An 18,538-nucleotide genomic window follows, 5' to 3' on the forward strand; every position below is an offset into this window, starting at 1 on the left:
CCAGCGGCCCCCCAGCGCACACACCCACAACTTGGGGGCCTGCAGTGGTGGGAGCCCCGGAGCCCTCCCAGACCCAGGGGCCGGCCGGGGCACCCATGCCCAGCCTGTCCCCGAGCATGGAGACCCTCCCTATACCCTGATGGCCAACTGCAGACGTAGGAACAGACAGGAAGAGGCGCAGCGGCCACTGACCCCGCCCCTCCCCGGCCTTTGTGCTCCGTGGCCCCCAGCCCCGTTCCCACACTCGGTGCCCCCAGGGTCACACAGGCACAGAGGCTGCAGGAGGAGCGGCCCCCACCCTGCACAGGCAGAGACCCTGGGCCGCTGGCTCCTGCAGCCGTAGGCGGGGCCTGTCCCAGGCCTCGAGGGTGGCGGGAGCTACCAGACAGGTTTCATCAGGGGTTGGGGCCCAGCATGCCTCCAGACTCAGGATGCCAGCCGGGGTGTCGGCCCCATCGGCAAGCTCGGCATAGCTCCCCAGAGGTGACAGCAGGGTGGGCCCAGCTGATCACCCCAGGAGGCCCTCCCCACAGCCTGCAGGGCCTTCCTCTCGGTCCCACCCCTCCCCTCTGGGTCTCATCCAGAGCCCAGCCTTGGTTCCCACCAGATGGCTCTTGGGGGAACTGAGGACCTGGACTGCACTGGCCTGGGGACCCCTGCTCCCGGTGGCCCACTTCTTTAGGAAGGATCCTGGGCTGGCGTGACAGCCGTACCCACACCCGCGCACGGACGCAGGGCTGCCTGGGCACCAGCTGTCTGGTAGTCTGCCACCATGCCTGCCCCACGTGGGACTCTCATCCTCCCGCAGGGCTACCAGGGGCCCCCATGTGGTCCGAGATGTGTGATGAGGCCCTGGGAACAACCTGGGCCAAGGGACCTGCTGGTCAGCGCCCGGGGAGGTCGGGTGTGTTGAGTCCCCAGCCCAGCTCACACCAGGCGCCCATCCAGGCACCCAGCTCCTTGCTCCTTTTGTGTCTGTCTGTGGGGAAGGTGCCCCGGGGCCCGGCGGTCAGGGCCACTCCCCTCTGGACCCTGGTCCTCACCGTGTGCTTCTAAGAGGTGCTCCCATGTGCGGTCTGGGCCCCCCCCCAGGACGTACCTCCTGGATGTTGATGGATGTTCACTTTTTAAAAGGGCCGAGATGCTTCAAGTCAGAACTCAGAGGACGCAGACTCGCCTGACAGAGGACAGGCGTGTAGCCCAGACAGGTCACAGTGCAGGGTGGGACGGCGGGCACACTGGTGCACAGATACACGGGATGGAGGGAACAGTCCACAGCCACGGCCAAGACGCTGGCCCCAAGCCAGGCCAGTGTGACGCCTCAGGGGGAGCTGGTGCAGGCCAAAGAGGACAGGCCTCTTGGAGCTGGAGGGAGGGGCAAAGACCGTGTGGGCACCCTCGGCTCTGTCCTCTCAGGCCCAAGGTCAGTAAGACACCTTGGGCAGCAAGAGGACACCCAAAACACAAAGTCTGGGGTCTCCCATCCCTCTGCTCTGTGCCCCCCTGGCCCACGTCAGTGCCACTCTCTGAGCCCCAGCCACGGAGCCAGCAGGAGCCACTGGCCAGAGGTGTCAAAGGCCAGCTCTATACCCGCCGCTCAGTGGGCTCAGAAGAAAGGGGAGGGAGGGCGGGGCGTGGATGACCTGCCTTCCGGGCGAGGGGCAGGCGATGCCAGCCAGGCCCGTGGGGTGGGTGGGGGAGGGCACCCATCTCAGTCCGAGGGTCCCGTGGCCGGGGCTGGGGCTGGCGGAAGGGCCGGAGGCGCACCCTCCCCCAGATGTCAGACATCACAACCCACGAGCTAAATCACATGAAATGCAGACTTCAGGGTCCGTAGATAAGGTTTTGTTGGCAGCAGCCCCGCCTGTGTGTTCTTTCGCACACTGCCCACAGCTGCTTTCGCAGAAACCAAGCAGCCCTTCCAGGAAAGCCCCCGCCCCCGCCCCGCTGCTGGGGTCGGTGGCAGGGATGACCGGGCCCAGGAGCCAGGCTGGCATCTAGCAGGGGAGGTGGCCTTTTCTTCCTTTTGAGTACCTGCCAGCTCCAAAGCCAGGGGGCCTGGCCCAGGATAGCAGGCCTCGCTTCTGCAGACCCACTGTCCCCTCAGCCCCGGATGCAGCAGGCAGGACGGGCTCACCAGCCTTGGGGTCAGGGCTGCAGTTGGAGGAGGCCCCAGGTAGCCGTGGATTGGGTTTGGGGAGGGTCCTCAGGGTGACAGAGTAGGGCCTGCCAGGCAGTGACTACTGCATCTGTGTCCGAACAGGGCAGGGGCCTTTGGATCGATGGCCAGTGCAGCGGGTGCCCTGTGGGTGGGCAAGCAGCAGGAGCAGGCATGTGTCACCCCCACTCCCACCCGGCCACCTGCCCCTCCCCAGCCACACGGAGTCAGACCGGCTGGGGTGTGGGGGCACCCCCTTCCCAGCCCCTCCCAGGCAGCCCCGCTCTCCGCCCACCCGCCACCCTGAGCAGGGCCCCTGTGGGTGGAGCTCTGCTGAGAGCCCATCGTCGGGTATGTCTGGGACCAGCACAGACCCCGAAGGTCTCCACAGGGATACGGGGTCTCCACAGGGGAGCAGCATGGCCGGTGGATACCTGGGCAGGTGGGGGCCTAGGTGTGCCCCCAGCCAGCCAGGGGTAGGGCAGGGCCTCCGGAGAAGGCACGGTGCTCTCCTCCCTGGAGCTGGGGGAGTGGCGGGGGAGAGTGCATTGCGGGGGCCCCCGGGAAGTGGGGGGCTGGGCTGGGCAGGGACTGCTTCTTCCTCCCCCCATCTCGGCAGACGCACTGCGCCAGGCGCAGGTGGCAGTAGAAGAGGGGGCCCTCTCCTGCTTGGCCTGACTCAGTGGCCCTGGAAGGTGCAGGAAGGGGGAAGGGCCGGGGGACGCTCGCCCCTGGGCTCAGCCCCGCGCCCACCCCTCCACACTGCCAGCGCCCCGACTCATTCCAGCCTGCTGTCCACACCGGCCCCTCCTGACCTCACCAGACCCCACATCTCACCCCAGCTCCTGCAGCACCTGAGCACCCACTCTCTCCACCAGGCCTGCCAAGCCCCAGTTTAGATGTCACTTCCTCCAGGCCCCCAGCCCAATCCCGGGAATACCACCACCCTTTGGAGAAGTGCTTTGGAGCCCCCCTCTCCTTGGGCTGAGAGCACGGGGGCAGGAACTGTCCCCTGGCCCCCTGTGCAGGCCTGATGTGAGTGGGTGACAGACCCCAGGCTGCAGGGCTGCCACCTGCTGTTTGAGGGCCCAGCTCCACTTGTCGGTGGGAGGGGGACAACCAGGGCTGCCCCCAGCCCGTACCGCATCGGCCCCTCCCCGACTTCCCCAGCCTGCCACCCCTCTCTCCGCCGGCTGGCGCCCGCCCCCTCCCACACGGCCCTGGGCAGCCGAGGTCCTCCGCCCCCGCCCCCGCCGGCGCGGGAAGGCTGGCGGGCGGGCGGCCGTTTGCTTTTGAATCTGGGCCGGGCGCCCTGAGTGGCCCTTTCAAAGGCCGGCGGGGGCGGGGGCCGTTCCCAGGCGCGCCCCGCCCTCCGCGCCGCCCCTCCTCCCGCTTTCCCACGCGCCCGCCGCCGGCGGTTCTCACGGCCCGCGCCCCTCCCCCGTCTGGGAACGGCTCGCGCCTGCCGCGCTGGGGGTGCCCGGGAGCCCCGGGAAGGGGGCGCCTCCCGGGCTCATCGGGGACGGTGGAGGGGTATGGCCACCTGGGGGGGTCTTCGGGACCACTGGGCGGGGGCTGTGTGCCGCCTGGGGGTGTGCTCGAGGGAGGGGTGCTATGTGCTCGCAGCGGGGTGCTCAGGGGCCGCAGGGGAGGTGTACGTGCCGCCTAGGAGGGTGCTGGGGCTGTGGCGGTGTGGTTGGTGGGGGGAGGGGGAAAACCAGCTAACTGGGGGCCACGGAGAGGGGGCTGTGTGCTGCCCAGAGTCTTGCCATGGATAGGGGGTGTGTGCTGCCCAGTGTCTTGCCAGGGATGGGCATCAAGGGGGATGTGCTGCCTAGGGGGAGGTGCTGAGGGGCCAAAGGGGATGGGGAGCCACCCCAGGGCCTGGGTCCAGAGAGCATCCTCTGGCCCAGATTCTGTTTGATTTAACCCAGGGCACGTGGCCACCCACCCACCCTCACCTCACGGAGAGAGCTAGCGGGTCCTGGCCATGCCTGCCTGGAGACGGTGAGCACTGCCCCTCGTCGGGGTCTCCCTGCCGTGGGAGCAGGTCTGGGGCCTCCGGTGCAGCTCTCTCACTGCCTCTGTTCCTTCTAAGAGCCTGGGAGGGCTGGGGGCCGGACTTGGGAAATGCCAGGACAGACCCCTGATAAGTGCGAACTTCAAAGCAGAATCCCATGTTTTATCTGGAATTCACATATTGGTCCGCGTTCTCCCTGGCCCCCCTGGAGGGGGACTGTGACTGTCCTGTGTCAGAGTCCAGGATGCGAGGAGGAGGGGAGGACTTGGCCACCTGTCCAGGCCCAGTGGCTCACACCCCTCTGCCTGCCTCGGTGGACATTGGCCCCGACCCATCCAAGTGAGCTGGACGTGGGGTCTCATTCTGATAGGCCTTAGATGGCCTAAGCTGGGCTGTCAGTCCGGCTGTCGCCATGCAGTGAGGTCTGCACATCCAGGTTCTAAGTGGGCCCTGGGCTGTGGCTGGCATAGTTGGAAGAAGAAGGGGGTGAAGGCTTGAGAGGATCAAGGCACACAGGGCAGGGAGTGACTGATTCCCGGGCTGTAGGCCTGCCGGCCCCAGAGAGCCTGAGGGAGGGGCTCAGACCCTCCCCTGTGTCCCTAACCGGGGTGACCCTGGCCGGGCAGTGCCCCTCAGTCAGGCCTTGTGTTGTCCAGACTGCGCCTTGGACACCATGCTTATCTTTCTGCCCGGGGCACGTGGCTTTCCTCCCATTGTCCCAGATGCCACTGTCCCCTCCCCATCTGCTTGGAGAGGCGGACTCTCCCCATCAGGACTCCTCCCACCCCAGGAACACACCTCCGGATCGCCCCCCCCCCCCACCGTACGTGTGGGGCACTGCAGGCTGCTGGGCGAGCACTCAAAGGCACATCCACTCACGCAGGCCCTGTGTCCTCACGTGACATGCCGGGTCACACAGGCTCCGTGTTCACACGCCTGACTCACGCCCACACGTGGACACACTCAGCTGCTCCAAAGCTGGTGCTCTTGCACCCCGAGGACCTGGGTGCTTCCGAGACACACGCCTGCGGAGTGCCAATGCACACGCGTGTGCCCAGACCTGGCGCTGTCAGGGTCTCTCACACACCGCAGGCCCCAGCACCCGTGGCCCCTGACCCCCCAGGGGGCCGACAGCGCCAGAGGCCCATCCCCCGCTCTGTCTGCGGAGACATTGTCCCGGCCCCACAAAGGGGATGGACCATGGCCTGGTGGGGGAGGGGCCGGGCCTGTGGGAACTGACCTTCCTGGGCCTGGGGGCAGGGCGGGCACAGAGCGGGGCCCCTGCAGGGCTGCCATCCTAGGTCTCCAGCAGTGGGGACAGAGGGGCGCAAGCCTGCTTCACAGGTCAGAAGAGCACTGGCTGGGATTTTAAACCTTCCCAGGCAGGCCCCATCTCAACGACACACCTCCCCGGGGTCCTGGGGCCTGGTCCTGCTGCCCCAGCATGTGCCCCTGGCTGGCAGGTGGGGGGTTGAACCCTGCAAGTGCCTGGGATCTCAGCTGTGACGGGAGGGGCCACAGTGCTCCCAGCCCCCAGCCCAGTGCCAGGGCCAGCAGGGCCTTCCTGGGCCAGGCCAGCCTGTCTTGATCCAGGAGGCTCACAGCCCCACCCCCCGGGCACTTGGGGGGCAGCTGGCCCAGGACCCCTCAAAGTGCTGCCAGACAGCGTGGGAGAGTGAGGTGTGGAGCGGACCCAGGGCGGCGCCTAATTGCTTCCTCCATGGCCTCTGTCTGCCTGTCGCGAGGTGTCAGGCCCGCCCCCAGGCCGGGGGTCTTTCATACCAGCCCTTTGTCCCTGGCCCTGCACCATTTGTTGGGGCAGCTCTGGGGGGGTCACGGTGCACAAGCCAGCCCAGGGAGGCCTCTGGACGCACCGGTCTCAGGACCTCAGGCAAGGCCGGGGAGGGGTGGGGCAGGGGGGTGGCGCCTGGCAGGGACCAAATGGGCCATAGGGCCCTGGGAACTGACACTGGTGCCCTGCAGCTCCTCTGGCACGAGTAGGAGACACTTGCCGAGTGTAGGTGTGTACGGGAAGGTGCCGGAGACCCCGCCAGCCCATGCTGGCTTTTCTCGCCCAGTGGTCATACGGGGATGATGTTTATTTTCTTCTGCTCTTTTATGCTTTGCTGTAAATTTGCTCTAAATGAGCAAGAAATGGGCCACTACTCTAGAGCGTGTCACAGCTTCTCAGCCCAAGCCCCCTTCCTCCCTGCCTGTGGGGTCTCCTGGGGCCTGGGTACCAGACTGACCGTACCTCACATCCCACTGGGTGGTGGGCCTGAGGGCAGGGAGAGCGGCTGGCCTACCAGGGAGCATGGTCAGGCCGGCTGCTGGCTGGGCAGGGAGGCTTGCCCAGGTCCTCCTCAGCATTGGGTCCCTCCACTAGGCTCCCAGCCTGGAACGGCCACTTCCTGCCGCCCTGTCCCCTAGGGACCACTGGTCCTCTCTCACGCTCTGTGCCCTGGCAGCCCCCGGTGTGGCCCATCTCCCACCGCGCCCCCCTCAGCCCCCCACTCGGGGAGGCCCGGGGCTGATGGGGGTCCAAGGGTGTTTATAAGCAGTTAGCACGGTGCTGCTCTCAGCCCTAGGAGGGGCTGGTGGGCTCTGGGCAGGAGCGTGTGCAAGGCCCCTCCCACCGCACTCTGTGGCCCAGTCCGGCCTGCCTGTGACAGCCCTCTCCCCACTCCCGACATCGGTGCACCAGCCGTCCACTACCTGGTGGCACAGCAGACACCACGGACCACGGCAAGTGTGCGTCCACGGCTGGTGGGAGCAGACGTGCCTGGGGACACACAGTTCAGGACAGACCCCGTGACCTCGCCTCTGCTCAGCTCTGGCTGCGCTGGTGGCAGTCACTCCCCAGGGGGAGTGATGGGTGGGGGTGGGATTCCTGGGCTCAGAGCTGAGAGCTGGCCTGCTCATGGGCATGGCTCCCAGCACCTGGGAACCGACCCCTCAGCCCTCCAGCTTCCCCCTCCCCAAGTCCCAGTCTTAGAGGAACGGAGGGTGCCAGCTCGCACACCCCCCAAGCCCAGCGAAGGGCTGGGGGCGCCTCCCAGGGAAGTGGCCTTTCCTGCCCTCCTCGGGCCTGGGGGAAGGGAACAGGCCGTAGAGGGCGGACCACCAGGCCCCTGGGCCAGTCCCGGCTGGCATCCCAGCCCCGGAGAGGCAGCCTCACGCCCTGGGGTTGGGCGGCACGGTGGACGTTGGCCCCAAGCACCCTTGGGAGCTGTGGCAACCAGGCATGCAGGTGGACCCCCGGGACAGGGGAGGCAGGAACCTTCCCAGCCCCTCCTGCCCGACTCACCTGGCCCCTCCCACCCAGCCAGGCTCTGGGGGTGGAGGCCCGCCCTGCCCCCAGGCTCCCAGGCTGGATGGGGACAAGGAGACTGGGCGGGACCAACAAGACCACACTGTCCGCCTGTCCAGGGCGCCCACCGCCCCCCACTGCCGTCTGCCCAGATCTGCTGGCATCCGAGGCTGGGGTCTGCACACCCCCTGCAGGAAGTGGACCTGGCTCAGACACCACCTGCACGCATCCCCTCGGCTGGGGGCTGGCGGGGTAAGGACCCTGCCAGGTGTGGGGTCCTGGCCAGCCAAGTGTGACCGTGAGCAAGCTACTCAGCCCCTCGGAGGCCCCTTCTCCACAATGGGAGGTCAGAGGCTCCGTCCCCCTTTGCGTGGGGAGGGTGATGGGCGTGTGCTCAGCTCCGAGCCCCACAAGGGCGGGGCCGCAGCCACCCACAGCAGGTGGTCAGGCAAGGGTTGCTGGGCCGTGGGGTGGACAGGGGGCCCTGGGTGCCAGGCCCTCCTACAGATGGGGACCACAGGACGGGGTGGGCAGGTGGCCCGGAACTGGCTTTTCCAGCCGGGAGTGGGGGTGGGGGCCAGGGTGACAGCAAGACCCGACAGTGGGCAGCGGCCGTGGGAAAACCAGCGCCGGTGCTTCCCGAGGGTGGGGCCGGCCCTCGCGGACAACAGCACCGGGCGTTTGTCTGCGCGCGCTGACTCAGCCTGAGCTGGCGGCCCCGCCCAGGCGCGCACAGCGCCGGTCCTGGGAAGGCTGGCGGACCCCTTGCAGAGGACCCCACCCCACCTCCTCCCGCTGAGCCGTCCCTCCCACACCTGCTGGTGCTGTCCCCTCGGGTGGCCTGGACAGGGAGAGCCTGGGCCTCTGTGGCAGGCAGCCCAGGGCAGCGGCCGGAGGCTAGACAGCCCGCCTTTTCTCAGCTTCTTCCCCAGCTGGACCTGGAGTGACCACGGGCCTGACCTGCAGCCGGGGCTCTGCCCTCACTTCTGCCCCAAGAGCCCCTGGACCTGCAACCAGGAGGGCAAAGCCCACAGTGGTCTCCCTGTGCCCGAGGCCAGCCCACAGTCTGGCCGGGGTCGGTGGGGGGAGGCCCCCCAGAGAGACCCAGGGGAGGGTCCTGCATGAGGATCAGCCTCGCCCCCCCCAGCCTTCCAGCAGAGGCGGCCCTGCCATCTGGCGCCTGCCCACCCCCCTGCCACCCCGGGTTGTGATGCTGGAGGCCAAGCAGTGAGGCCACAGGTAAAGCAGGCTCCGTGATGGAAGGCCGTGGGAAGAGGGTGTGGGGGGGGGCAGGGCAGGAGCCCTCTCCCCGCCCCAAGCCTGTGGCTCCAGGAGCCCGTGGCCACCGCCTCCTACCCACCCCAGGTGCTCTGTCATCCAGGGCACTGACAGGGCTCACCAGGTGACGAGGGGGCCCGGAGCCGTCGCTTGAGCACCCATCACGGCCCCTCCTCCCCGTGGACAGGCTCACCCCCCCTCCCGTGACAGGATACCTGCATGTACCCGCCTGGGAGCTGGGTTTCAGTGGGCGCCCGGGCCCCCCACCCCATCTCCTTGCCTCGCTCTGGGAATCCTATGTCCAGACCTGACACCCCACCAGGCAATGGTTGTCTTGGAGCAGCCCCAGGGTGGCCACATTGCGAGGGCAGGATGGGCCCCACAAGCCCCACCCCCACCCTCGGGGACAGTAAGGTCGGTGGGGCTGAGCCCGCTACGTGTCCTCGACCCAGACTCTGCGTGGAAGCGGAAATGGCTTTGCTCCTCTGCCCCTCACACACTCGGTGCCCAGTAGCCGCCAGACCATGCCAGCCCCTGGCGCAGGGCAGGCAGCAGGCGTCATTAGGAAGCGTGGACACTGAAATGGCCCTGGCATGCCCCAAAATGGGCTGAGGGGTCAAAGCAGCTCTAGGGCCGCCCACCCTGACCCTTTGACGCTGGGCCTGCATCCCCCACCAATGTTGAGCCATCCCAGGGGGCCCAGGCTTGGCTCTGTATTTGGGGAGGACAGCTGGGTGATGGCAGAGACCTCTAGCATCTTAGGAATTAGAAGAGGCTGCCCAGGGCCCACTTGGAGCCCATGCAGTCAGGGAGGGCTCCCAGGAGGTGGTGCGCCCCATGGTCTTGCAAGAAGAGGAAGGGAGGTGTCGTGCGTCTCTGTGAAACCCCCTGGGCAGACCCAGAGCTGCAAGGAACACAGGGCTGGGGCTGGAGGGACGGAGAGCACCTCCGCAGCCTCAACACCGCCTCCGTCCCTAGGCTTGCAACTGTCACCAGTACCTGAAGGTCTCCAAGGATGTAATGAAGCAGCTTGTGTGGCTCAGCGGCCACCCAGAAGGCCCTAGCGGTACAGGTGAGTGTGCCTCGCTCAGGAGAGGGCTCCGTGGAGTCTGTGGGCAGTGGCCCAGCTGCTGGGTGCTCCCAGGGCTAACCTCCGGGGACGGCCAGGGAGGTGCCAGTGCCAGGGTGGGGGTGTGGGGGTGGACAGACAGTGTTCAGGGCCAGGACGAGGGCTGTGGCCTCTGCTCCCCTCTGTGTGGTGTGCAGGCCTCTGGTCCAGGAGACTGGGAAGCTCCGGCACTCAGGGCCCCCGGGATAGTGTCCCCCGCTTTCTCTGCAGTGGGCCCTGCTTAATCGCCCTGCCCCATACGTGGAGCGCACCCGCACACGGACGCATACGTGTATCTTGCACGTGAAGACACACACACACGCTCACTGGCACATGCGCTCTCACACACGTGCCCGTGCACACTCGGTCACGTGCACACACAGATGAACACACACGGGCAGAGCGCACATGTTCACCTGCGTACAGCTGCATCGCTGGCCTCGCCAAGTAGCGGTCTGAACGTAGGTGAGCCTGGGTGCACAGGAAGGAGGGCGAGCCCCGCTGTCCGCCCCCACCAGGGCAGGTCCTATTCAGGGGCCCGGCCTCAGTTTCCCTCCGTGGAGGGCGGGATGGGGTGGCTACGAAGGGCATCTTGGGACAGCCGAAGGGGTGAGCCTGAGGCCAGGGTGCCTCCAGGCCCCTGTGCACAGCTGGTGCTCCTCCAGGGTGCTGTCTTCTCACTGTCCTTCCCGCCTCCCTCGGAGATTTGGGGCCACCCACGTAGTGGTTGAGCTGTCATGACGGCCTGCGTCCGGCCCTGTGCAGCTCTCAGCTCTCCACAGCATGGCCAGGACGTGCTGGAGGCTGGGGGGAGGGGCAGGGCATGAGCAGTGCCCCCCACAGGGGCCCCCCCCGGGCTCCAGCCCCGCCGAGCCCCCGACACCCCACCCGGAGGCTCACACTTGTCCTGGGCAGCGCCCTCACGAGCTGGCAGGTAAGGGCTGGGGCCAGACAGGCTGTGGCGAAGCAGGGAGGCCAGACAGAGGTCACGGCCTCGCTGGGCTCCACGGGGGCGGCAGGGCTGGGGTGGGCGCCTCATCCATTCAGATCTGGCTGCAGTTAATCTGGAACCATCTGCAAAGAAATGTTTGCCAAGCAAATTACGAGGGTCAACGGGCCTGGGGGACGCTTCTCCCACCTGCTGGCCAGGGCTCCTCGGCCATCGCCGCCTCCATCCCGCACTGGCCCCTTGGCTGCTGCCGGCCTGGCCGTGTCCCTGGCCGTCACACCGTGCCCTCAGTGCAGGTGGGGCCCTCTTGCAGGGTCAGGAGGAGGCCGCCTCCCAGGGTCTCTCCCACACCCTGAGCTCCAGCGGTCCCTTGGGCCCCTGCCCGCCCACCGACCTGGTGCTGGCTGGTTGCGAAACTCCCTCCTTGGCAGTGTGCTTATCTGCTCATCGCCACCGAGGGGCCGCCCCCGCCCCACCCTGCCCGCCGGTTCTCAGGCCCCCAAGTGCCCTAATCGGCCGATCTTACGCCCAGAACATGGTTCCCAGGGACCTTTGAGCCCCACGAACCTCCCAAGGTGTGAGTTCCCATGGGAGGGGACTGGGCTGGCGCCAGAGCTTCTTGGCCCCCTGCCCTTTGCCCTCTCTGCTGGGGGTGGGGGAAAGGCTGGGCACTTCAAGGTGCCCTGTGGGCGCTGGGGCTGCCAGTGCATCCTTAGAACAGACCCTGACATCCTTGATTGACAGGTGACGAGGCCGCCCAAATTGAGGATGAACGGGAGACAGGTGAGCCCTGGGACCACCCACCAAGGACACAAGGGGCCCTGGCATCTGGACCCACCCCAGGATGGGGCAGAGGGGACCACTCTGAGGGGATGGTCCCTGTGCCCTGGGGGGTTGGGGGGCAGTGTCAGGGAGGGCTGGGAAGAGAGAGGGGTCAGTCACCTGTGACCCAGAGGTCCCTGGGTAGGAGAGGCAGGGGGTGGGGTGGCTAGGGAAACGGAAGGAGGGGCCACTGGAGAGAGTGGGGCGGGGGCCGCATGCCTAAGGGCGGGGGCTCAGGGTGGCTGCTCCGCCTGTCCAGGCTCAGCCCCAGAGGAGGCCCCTGGGGGCTGCACCTACGACCCCTCTTGCCGCTGGCTGGAGGAGGAGGACCTGCAGAGCCGCGTGCCAGCCACACTGGGCAACGGCACCCGACTGCAGCTGTCGGGGGTCCCGGCAGGCGTGCTGCGGAGGCCGGGGCTGCGGCATTTCTACTGCTGCACGGGCTGCGGCAAAGTCTTCTGGGAGGGCTCCCACCTGGGCCGAGTCGCCGAGAACTTCCGAGAGGTTCTGGAAGGTGTCCCCGGCTCCCGCGAGCCGAGCCGAGCCCCCAGCCCGGCCGGCAGCCCCTCCTGAGGACTGGGCCCCTGGCCCCATGGCCTGCGTCACCCCTGGGGGCCCAGGCAGCCGGCAATAAAGTGGAAAAGCTGCACGGGTGGTGGCCGTGGACTCCTTCTGCTGGTTACCGTTTCACCCCACACCCCCGAGCGCGCTCAGCCACTCGCAGCCATCCCGGGAAGACAGAGCTTTCCTCGCGGTCAGGAGGCTTGGACCCTGAGCCAAGAACTGCCCAGAGCTCAGCAAGGAGGCATTCGGGAGGCATGCCTGGAGGAGGAAACGGCCTGGGCAAAGGCCCAAGGGCCACACCGGGGGGGCTCCCCAAGTCTGCTGGCGCTCAGCGGGGCTGGAGGGGGGCTGGAGGGGTGCAGGATGGGTGGCTGGGCCCCATGTGCTGCGTGGTCCACCCACTTTGCTGTGGCGGTACGTGCCGGCCCCTGCACCACTCACTCCCCGCAGCGGGCCCAGGGCCCAGGCGGGCCGCCCTCAAGACCCTCCTGGCACTTCAGACTCCAGTGAGCGCGGATGGGGGTCCTGGGGGGCCTTCCTAGGGAACAGGCCCCAGCTGGGCCATGTCCCCACAGGGCCTCTTTCCTTCACACAGGCTCAGGGCTGGGCGGCGGCTTCGGCGCGGGGCCCCCGGCTGCCTCGGGGCGCGCTGCGGCGCATGGAGGGCGCGGCGCCCCCGGGCCCTGCACTCCGCCCCTAGGCGCTCCTCGCGTGAGAGAGACCAGCAGTCGGCACTGTGTTGGAGGGCCCCGAGCACATGTGCGTTTGAGCCTCCATCCTCCCAACGGCAGGAAGTAGCTGCTGCCGCCTCCCCAAAAGGGAAACTAAGGCTCAGAGCCAGTGCCAACACCCAGAGGGCCCACAGGGCCGGGCGGTGGAGCCGGGTCGGGGCTCCTGCGAGCAGAGGGCCTGGGCACAGACCCGTCTTGCCCTCGCCTGCCTCCTCCTGGCTCACCCCCAGGAATGCGCACCCACCCCGGCTCACATCCCTTTCCTGTCCTTCCTGCCCCGGGGCGGAAACCAGCTCAGATTTGCTGAGGAGCCAGGCGGAAGCCTCGGAGTGGCGGGGCCTGGGGGCCGGGGAGGGTGCCGCCTCTCCCCAGGGCGGGGCACATCTGCAGGCCCGCGGGGCACGGGCAGTGCCATGCCGGCCTCTGCCCCGTCCCTCTGTTCCTGACCACACGAGGGTGGCCAATGCCTCTGAGCCCCTGAGGGTGCAGCCCCCCGCTGGGTGCCAGGCATTGACCCACTCAGCTCCCCAGCAACCCAGGGGCCTGCTGGGCCAGGGCGTCGCCCCACAGATGGAGAGAGGAAGGCCAGCCCAGGGACGTGGGCTGCGTGCGAGGGCCAGCTCTGCCACCCCAGCCTTCCTCCACCCTGAGGCCACTGAGCCGAAGGGTCGGGCAGGGGTGCCAGGGTGAGCGGGCCCCCACCGGGGCGGGGACCCTCTGCGGCTGGGGTGCTGCTTCCAAGAGCGGGACCTCCGGCCGCACGTCCTGTCCTGAGACGGCAGCCCCGTCCACACGCCTTCCCCCCGTAGGGTTAAGAGGAAGCAGCCGGGGGTGCCGGCCCCGCTCCCCAGCCCAGCTGCATCCTGGAGACTCTTCTGTGACCCGAGGCCCTGGTGTCGCAGCCGGCCCTGGACAGACAGAGGCCGGAGCCAGGGAGAGGCCAGGACCACAGGCTCAGGGAGACGAGGCCCGTGTCCTTCCAGGCCCGCCAGGCAGGTCCGGCCCCAGCTCCACTCTGCCCTTCCCCCCTGCGCAGCCCTCTAGGGAGAGGAGAGGACAGCTGACCGGGACCTGGTCCTCACGCCATGCCCGCCCCATCCAGCTGGGCTTCCCGCCTCCCCAACCCTCTGCTGCCCAGACCGGCTGCGCCTGTCCGGGGACCCTCCGGGCTCACTCGCTCACTGCCAGCCCATCCTAGGCCCCAGCCCCCACCCTGGTCCTGGCCCATCGGGAAGTGCCTTCCTTGCCCCGTGACCGCTTCAGGCCCCTTTCTGGGCTAGGGGTCAGACGCCAGGCCGACAGGGTGGGCTGTGGCCCCGGTGCCAGGCCTGCCGCTGCAGCGATTGTCTGCTGCAGTTCCTGCCCCGGGCGTCCTTCCTCCGCTCAGGCCGCCGCTGGCCCGGGGCTGAGTGTTTGTTATTTGATCTCTATCCTTTCGGCCCTTCTACCAGGTGTCTGGGCTGCTGGGAAGAAACACTCTCCTCTTTCCCACGCTCCCCGACACATTTTAATGAATTAGCTGGAAGCCCCGCCCCCACTGCCCGCCTGCCCGCTCACCCTCCCACCCCTGCCGAGCGCTTTAAGGTGGCCACAGGCCTCGGCCCAGCTCTGGCCATTGCCCCTTCCACACTGTCCTCTCCCGGCCACCCCTCCCAGACCTTCCCAGCCTGGGTCCCTGGGTGTGTCCCACCGCCCACTGCTCTGAGCCTCTAAAGGAAAGGGGTCCCCAGAGGGAGGAGGGAGCCCTCTCCAGCCCTGGACTCCAGCCCACCATGGCCTTCCAGGGTGGCACCCCTGGGCCAGCTCCCAGGAGGACAGGGGTCCAGCCTTGTAGTCAGGGTTGGGTCTGTCCCCCCAGATCCAGGTTGAGGGCTTCTCCTTCAGAGCCAGTGAAGCCCTTGCCTGTTTGTGGAAGTGACCACATCACCAAGGAATGCCACGCACATGGGAGGGGGCTTCTCTGAGCCCCTGGACTGGGTCTGGCAGGGATGAGCCTCCTACCCCCGCCCCCCTCCCCCCGCAAGGCATTTGGAACAAACGCCCTCCTTTTGGACATGTCCTTCAGCAAACATGAGCAAGTGCTTCCTGGAGCCCATGCCCCACATGTCCCTCTCCCTGTCCTGTCCTTGAACAGGGCAGCTCCTGGCACATGGGGTGTGGACCAGAGCGACCCCGAGCACAATCACCCTCAGCCACGGTGCAGCAGGAGCCACGGGCCTTCCGTCGGCTCCCCATGGACAGAGTGGCCATCACCCCAGCCCCACAAATGCGCAGCGGGTTGAGGGGGAGGCTCAGGTGGTAGCCGGGGCTATACCTGTCTGACCCATGCTCCGAAGCAAGGGTGGGGTGGGCAGCGACCTCATGCTACGCTCCTGTGGCCGCTCCAGCCACACCGTCCTTGCCAGGGGCACCGAGCCGACGATTTCATGGCTCGAGGTGGCGGCCTCGCGTTCCCACACTGAGCTCACAGGGGCCCTTTGTCTGATGCCCGCCAGGGGTGTCAATGGGACTTTTCTCCCAGGCTCTGCTCCCAGACCCAGCGGGGTCTCCAGATGCTCTTCTCCAGGCCAGGGGGCCTCAGCCCACCTGGGCTGGGGCTTCTCTGTGAACCTAACACCTTCTGGGGACGGCCCTGGGCACAGCCAGGCCCTGGCAGATACACAAAAACCACAGACGTGACCGGAAGGAGGTCCTGCCCCAGACACGTCCTCAGAGCTCCCTCCCCTCCATGCTGTTCCAGGGAGCGGCAGGCGGGGGCGGGTTGCCCAGCAGGTCATGGCCTTGCACAGGGTCACACCTCCCCACTCCAAGGGTCCCTGCCCGGAGGTGAACGTGGGCCTGGGTGCACAGAGCCCAGGACAGCCTCGGCTGGGCCTCCCTCTGAGCCTTGACTCTGGTGCTGGGGAGGTGGTCAGGGACCCCACCCGCAAGGTGGTCAGTTCAGCAGCCACTAATCCAGGCCCCCTTACCGCGCCCAGGGACACGCCCCCACAGGATGAGCGGGGCAAAGGAGGGGCTCCCAACGGCAGCAGCACCGCAGCCACACCCACGGCCAGGCCAAGCACAGCCCCGGGCTTACCCACCTGCCTAGTGGAGAGCTCCTGGGGGCGGGGGTGGGGATGGGGGCGGGGGGGGGGGGGGCAGGTCTGAGCAGAGTAGCTGGAGCACCAGCCTCAGGAAGACCTAAGCAAGGGGCCCGGGCGGGCCTCCCTGGCCACTGCAAGGACCCCGAGGGAGTCAGCCAGGGTCAGGCCTGAGGTCTTGCCCCGCGTTTCCTTCGGTTTGGCTGCAACTCCTCCCAGGTCACGGAGCAAGGTGAGGGCTCACCCATGTGAGTCTCGAGGCCTGAGGGGCATGGGGCAGACACCCACCGAGGTCGTCCCCAAACAAGGCCTAACAGGGTGGTCTCCCCAGCTGCGGCCCTGAGCTGCCCCCCCCCGGGAATTGCCAGCAGCCTCTGAAAGAATTCCAGTGCCTGCCCCAGGCCTACTGCTCCGAGATTCATTCCTCCTTAATTTCCAACGACCACGGCAGAGCTATAGACTGTTAAATCCTAACGAGGAAATGTGGCCGCAGTGTTAGTGTCCATAAAAGATGGGTTTACTGTTTGGAAATGAGTCATTTCAGAGTTCTCTTTCAGAGCAGCATTGGCACCTTCCCTGGGGCTGCTCACCTGGCCAGGCCTTACCGGTCCCGTTCGTGCTGATGGGAGTGGCCCAGGAGAGCGAGGCAGGCCCCCGCTGAGGAGCCCCACTGCCAAACCGCCCCCAGCCCTGGGCCTCCTCACCCACAGGCCCGCTTCTTCTCCGGGCAGGGCGGAAACCAGGCCCTGCCTGGCTCCTCATGCCAGTCAAGTTAGGGAGCAAACTCGGGGTGACCCGGGCCGCCAGGGGAGCCGACCTCGAGCGGGAGGGCCCCGCGTGGCTGAGGTCGCACGCCCGAGCTCTTCGTGGGGGTGTCAGCCTCGTGGAAATGCGTCCCGCGGGGCCGGGCTTGGCGGGTCTCGTCACCGCGAGCGCCCGGGGTGCTGGGAACGCTGAGGGTCCGTGGCCAGCGCTCCAGGAGAGCAGAGCGAGACCCGGGGTCTCTACCCAGGCCCCCCGAGTCTGAAATGCCCGCGAAGACCCACCCAGGGGAGGCCGCCCTCGGGTCCCCTCGGGGTCGCGCTCGGCCCTGGGCCGGGCCTGGTCTGTCCTCAGGAGGGAGCTTGGAATTCCCCGGGTGGCCGGAGGGAGAGTGGGCGGGACGACGGTAGAGACGCGGACTCCCCCCCGACACACACACACACACACACACACACACACACACACACACACACGGCCACCTGGCTCCTGGCCCCGTGCGGCCGGCGACCAGCGCCCCCTGCCGCGCTGCACACCCCCAGACACGCCCCCGACACGCCCCGCCCCGGCACCGCCCCCACGCGGGCGCCGCCCAATCGGCGGGCCGCCGGCGCGCGCGTCACGGGCGCCCTATTGTTATGCAAATATAAAGGAGGTAAAAGTCGCCGAGGCGCGGCCGGCGGGCGGGCGAGTGCAGTGGCGCGTGGGGAGGCGCGTGGGGGCCGCGTGGGAGCCGCAGCCGGAGCGAGCGAGGACCGGGAGCGCGCGGCGCCGCCGCCCCGGCCCGGCCGGCCCCGCGAGCGCAGCGCCCGCCCCCGTCGCCCGCCCGCCGGGCGCGGCTGGATGTGGCGGGGGTCCCGCGGCGGCGGCCCCTGGCCCCCATTGCCCGGAGCGCCTAGGGGCGGCGTGCGGGGCCCGGGGGCGCCGCGCCCTCCATGCGCCGCGGCGCGCCCCGAGGCAGCCGGGGGCCCGCGCCGAAGCCGCCGCCCGCGCTGAGCCCCGGCCCGGCCTGCGGCCAGCGCCCGGCGGCAGCATGAGCCAGGCCGAGCTGTCCACCTGCTCGGCGCCGCAGACGCAGCGCATCTTCCAGGAGGCCGTGCGCAAGGGCAACACGCAGGAGCTGCAGTCGCTGCTGCAGAACATGACCAACTGCGAGTTCAACGTGAACTCGTTCGGGCCCGAGGGCCAGACGGCGCTGCACCAGTCGGTCATCGACGGCAACCTGGAGCTCGTGAAGCTGCTGGTCAAGTTCGGCGCCGACATCCGCCTGGCCAACCGGGACGGCTGGAGCGCGCTGCACATCGCCGCGTTCGGCGGCCACCAGGACATCGTGCTCTATCTCATCACCAAGGCCAAGTACGCGGGCAGCGGCCGGTGATGCCGGCCCGGACCCCGACCCGTGCGCGGGCCCCGCGCGTGTCCTCCCTGCTGTACCTTCCCTCCAACTACCTCGGTGTGCGCCCGGCCCTCGGCGCCCGCGGCCACCACAAGTCCGGCGCGCAAGTCGGTGCCCACGGGAGCCGCGCCCGCCCGCCCGCCCGCGGCCCGGGGTCGGCGCCCCCCGCGGCCGCCGGGGACCGGCCGGAGCGCTTCCCACGGCCCCGCCCGCCGCCGCGCGGGTGGGGGCAGGGCGCGGGCTCCAGCCCCTTTGAAATTTGAGTCTCGCTACCAGCAAGTTCGGAATCCCGAGACACCGGATCCTCCGCTCAAAACGTTCTCCTGAAGGTGGAAGGACCCGTGGCCGACGCGCGACGGA

General features: G+C 68.3%; 2 protein-coding genes across 24 annotated transcripts in view; both read left to right on the forward strand.

Annotated features, from left to right (window-relative positions):
• The window catches only part of EXD3 (exonuclease 3'-5' domain containing 3), a 75,993-nt gene extending 63,699 nt beyond the window's left edge, over positions 1-12,294 (forward strand). For 12 of the 23 annotated variants that reach the window (XM_061199531.1, XM_061199533.1, XM_061199537.1 and 9 more), the window contains 4 exons: positions 4,093-4,165; positions 9,745-9,838; positions 11,568-11,606; positions 11,905-12,294. In XM_061199531.1, the coding sequence (XP_061055514.1) occupies positions 4,093-4,165; positions 9,745-9,838; positions 11,568-11,606; positions 11,905-12,218 (520 nt within the window). In that variant the 3' untranslated portion in view covers positions 12,219-12,294. Of the gene's footprint in view, positions 1-1,134; positions 1,409-4,071; positions 4,166-7,607; positions 7,741-8,408; positions 8,728-9,744; positions 9,839-11,567; positions 11,607-11,904 lie in introns of those variants that run through there. The other 11 variants (XM_061199541.1, XR_009702034.1, XM_061199548.1 and 8 more) reach the window with 11 other exon arrangements.
• A 5,464-nt stretch (positions 12,295-17,758) lies between these two features.
• NRARP (NOTCH regulated ankyrin repeat protein) lies at positions 17,759-18,335 on the forward strand. The gene has a single exon (XM_061200838.1). The coding sequence runs from the start codon at positions 17,816-17,818 to the stop codon at positions 18,158-18,160; it is 345 nt and encodes a 114-aa protein (XP_061056821.1). The 5' UTR covers positions 17,759-17,815; the 3' UTR covers positions 18,161-18,335.
• Positions 18,336-18,538: the final 203 nt, after the last annotated feature.

Source organism: Eubalaena glacialis, chromosome 9 (genome assembly GCF_028564815.1).
Source record: "Eubalaena glacialis isolate mEubGla1 chromosome 9, mEubGla1.1.hap2.+ XY, whole genome shotgun sequence".
Lineage (NCBI taxonomy): Eukaryota > Metazoa > Chordata > Mammalia > Artiodactyla > Balaenidae > Eubalaena > Eubalaena glacialis.

Bases quoted from the DNA above. Each gene is read 5' to 3' on its own strand.
- NRARP (XM_061200838.1), top strand. From the start codon at position 17,816: ATGAGCCAGGCCGAGCTGTCCACCTGCTCGGCGCCGCAGACGCAGCGC.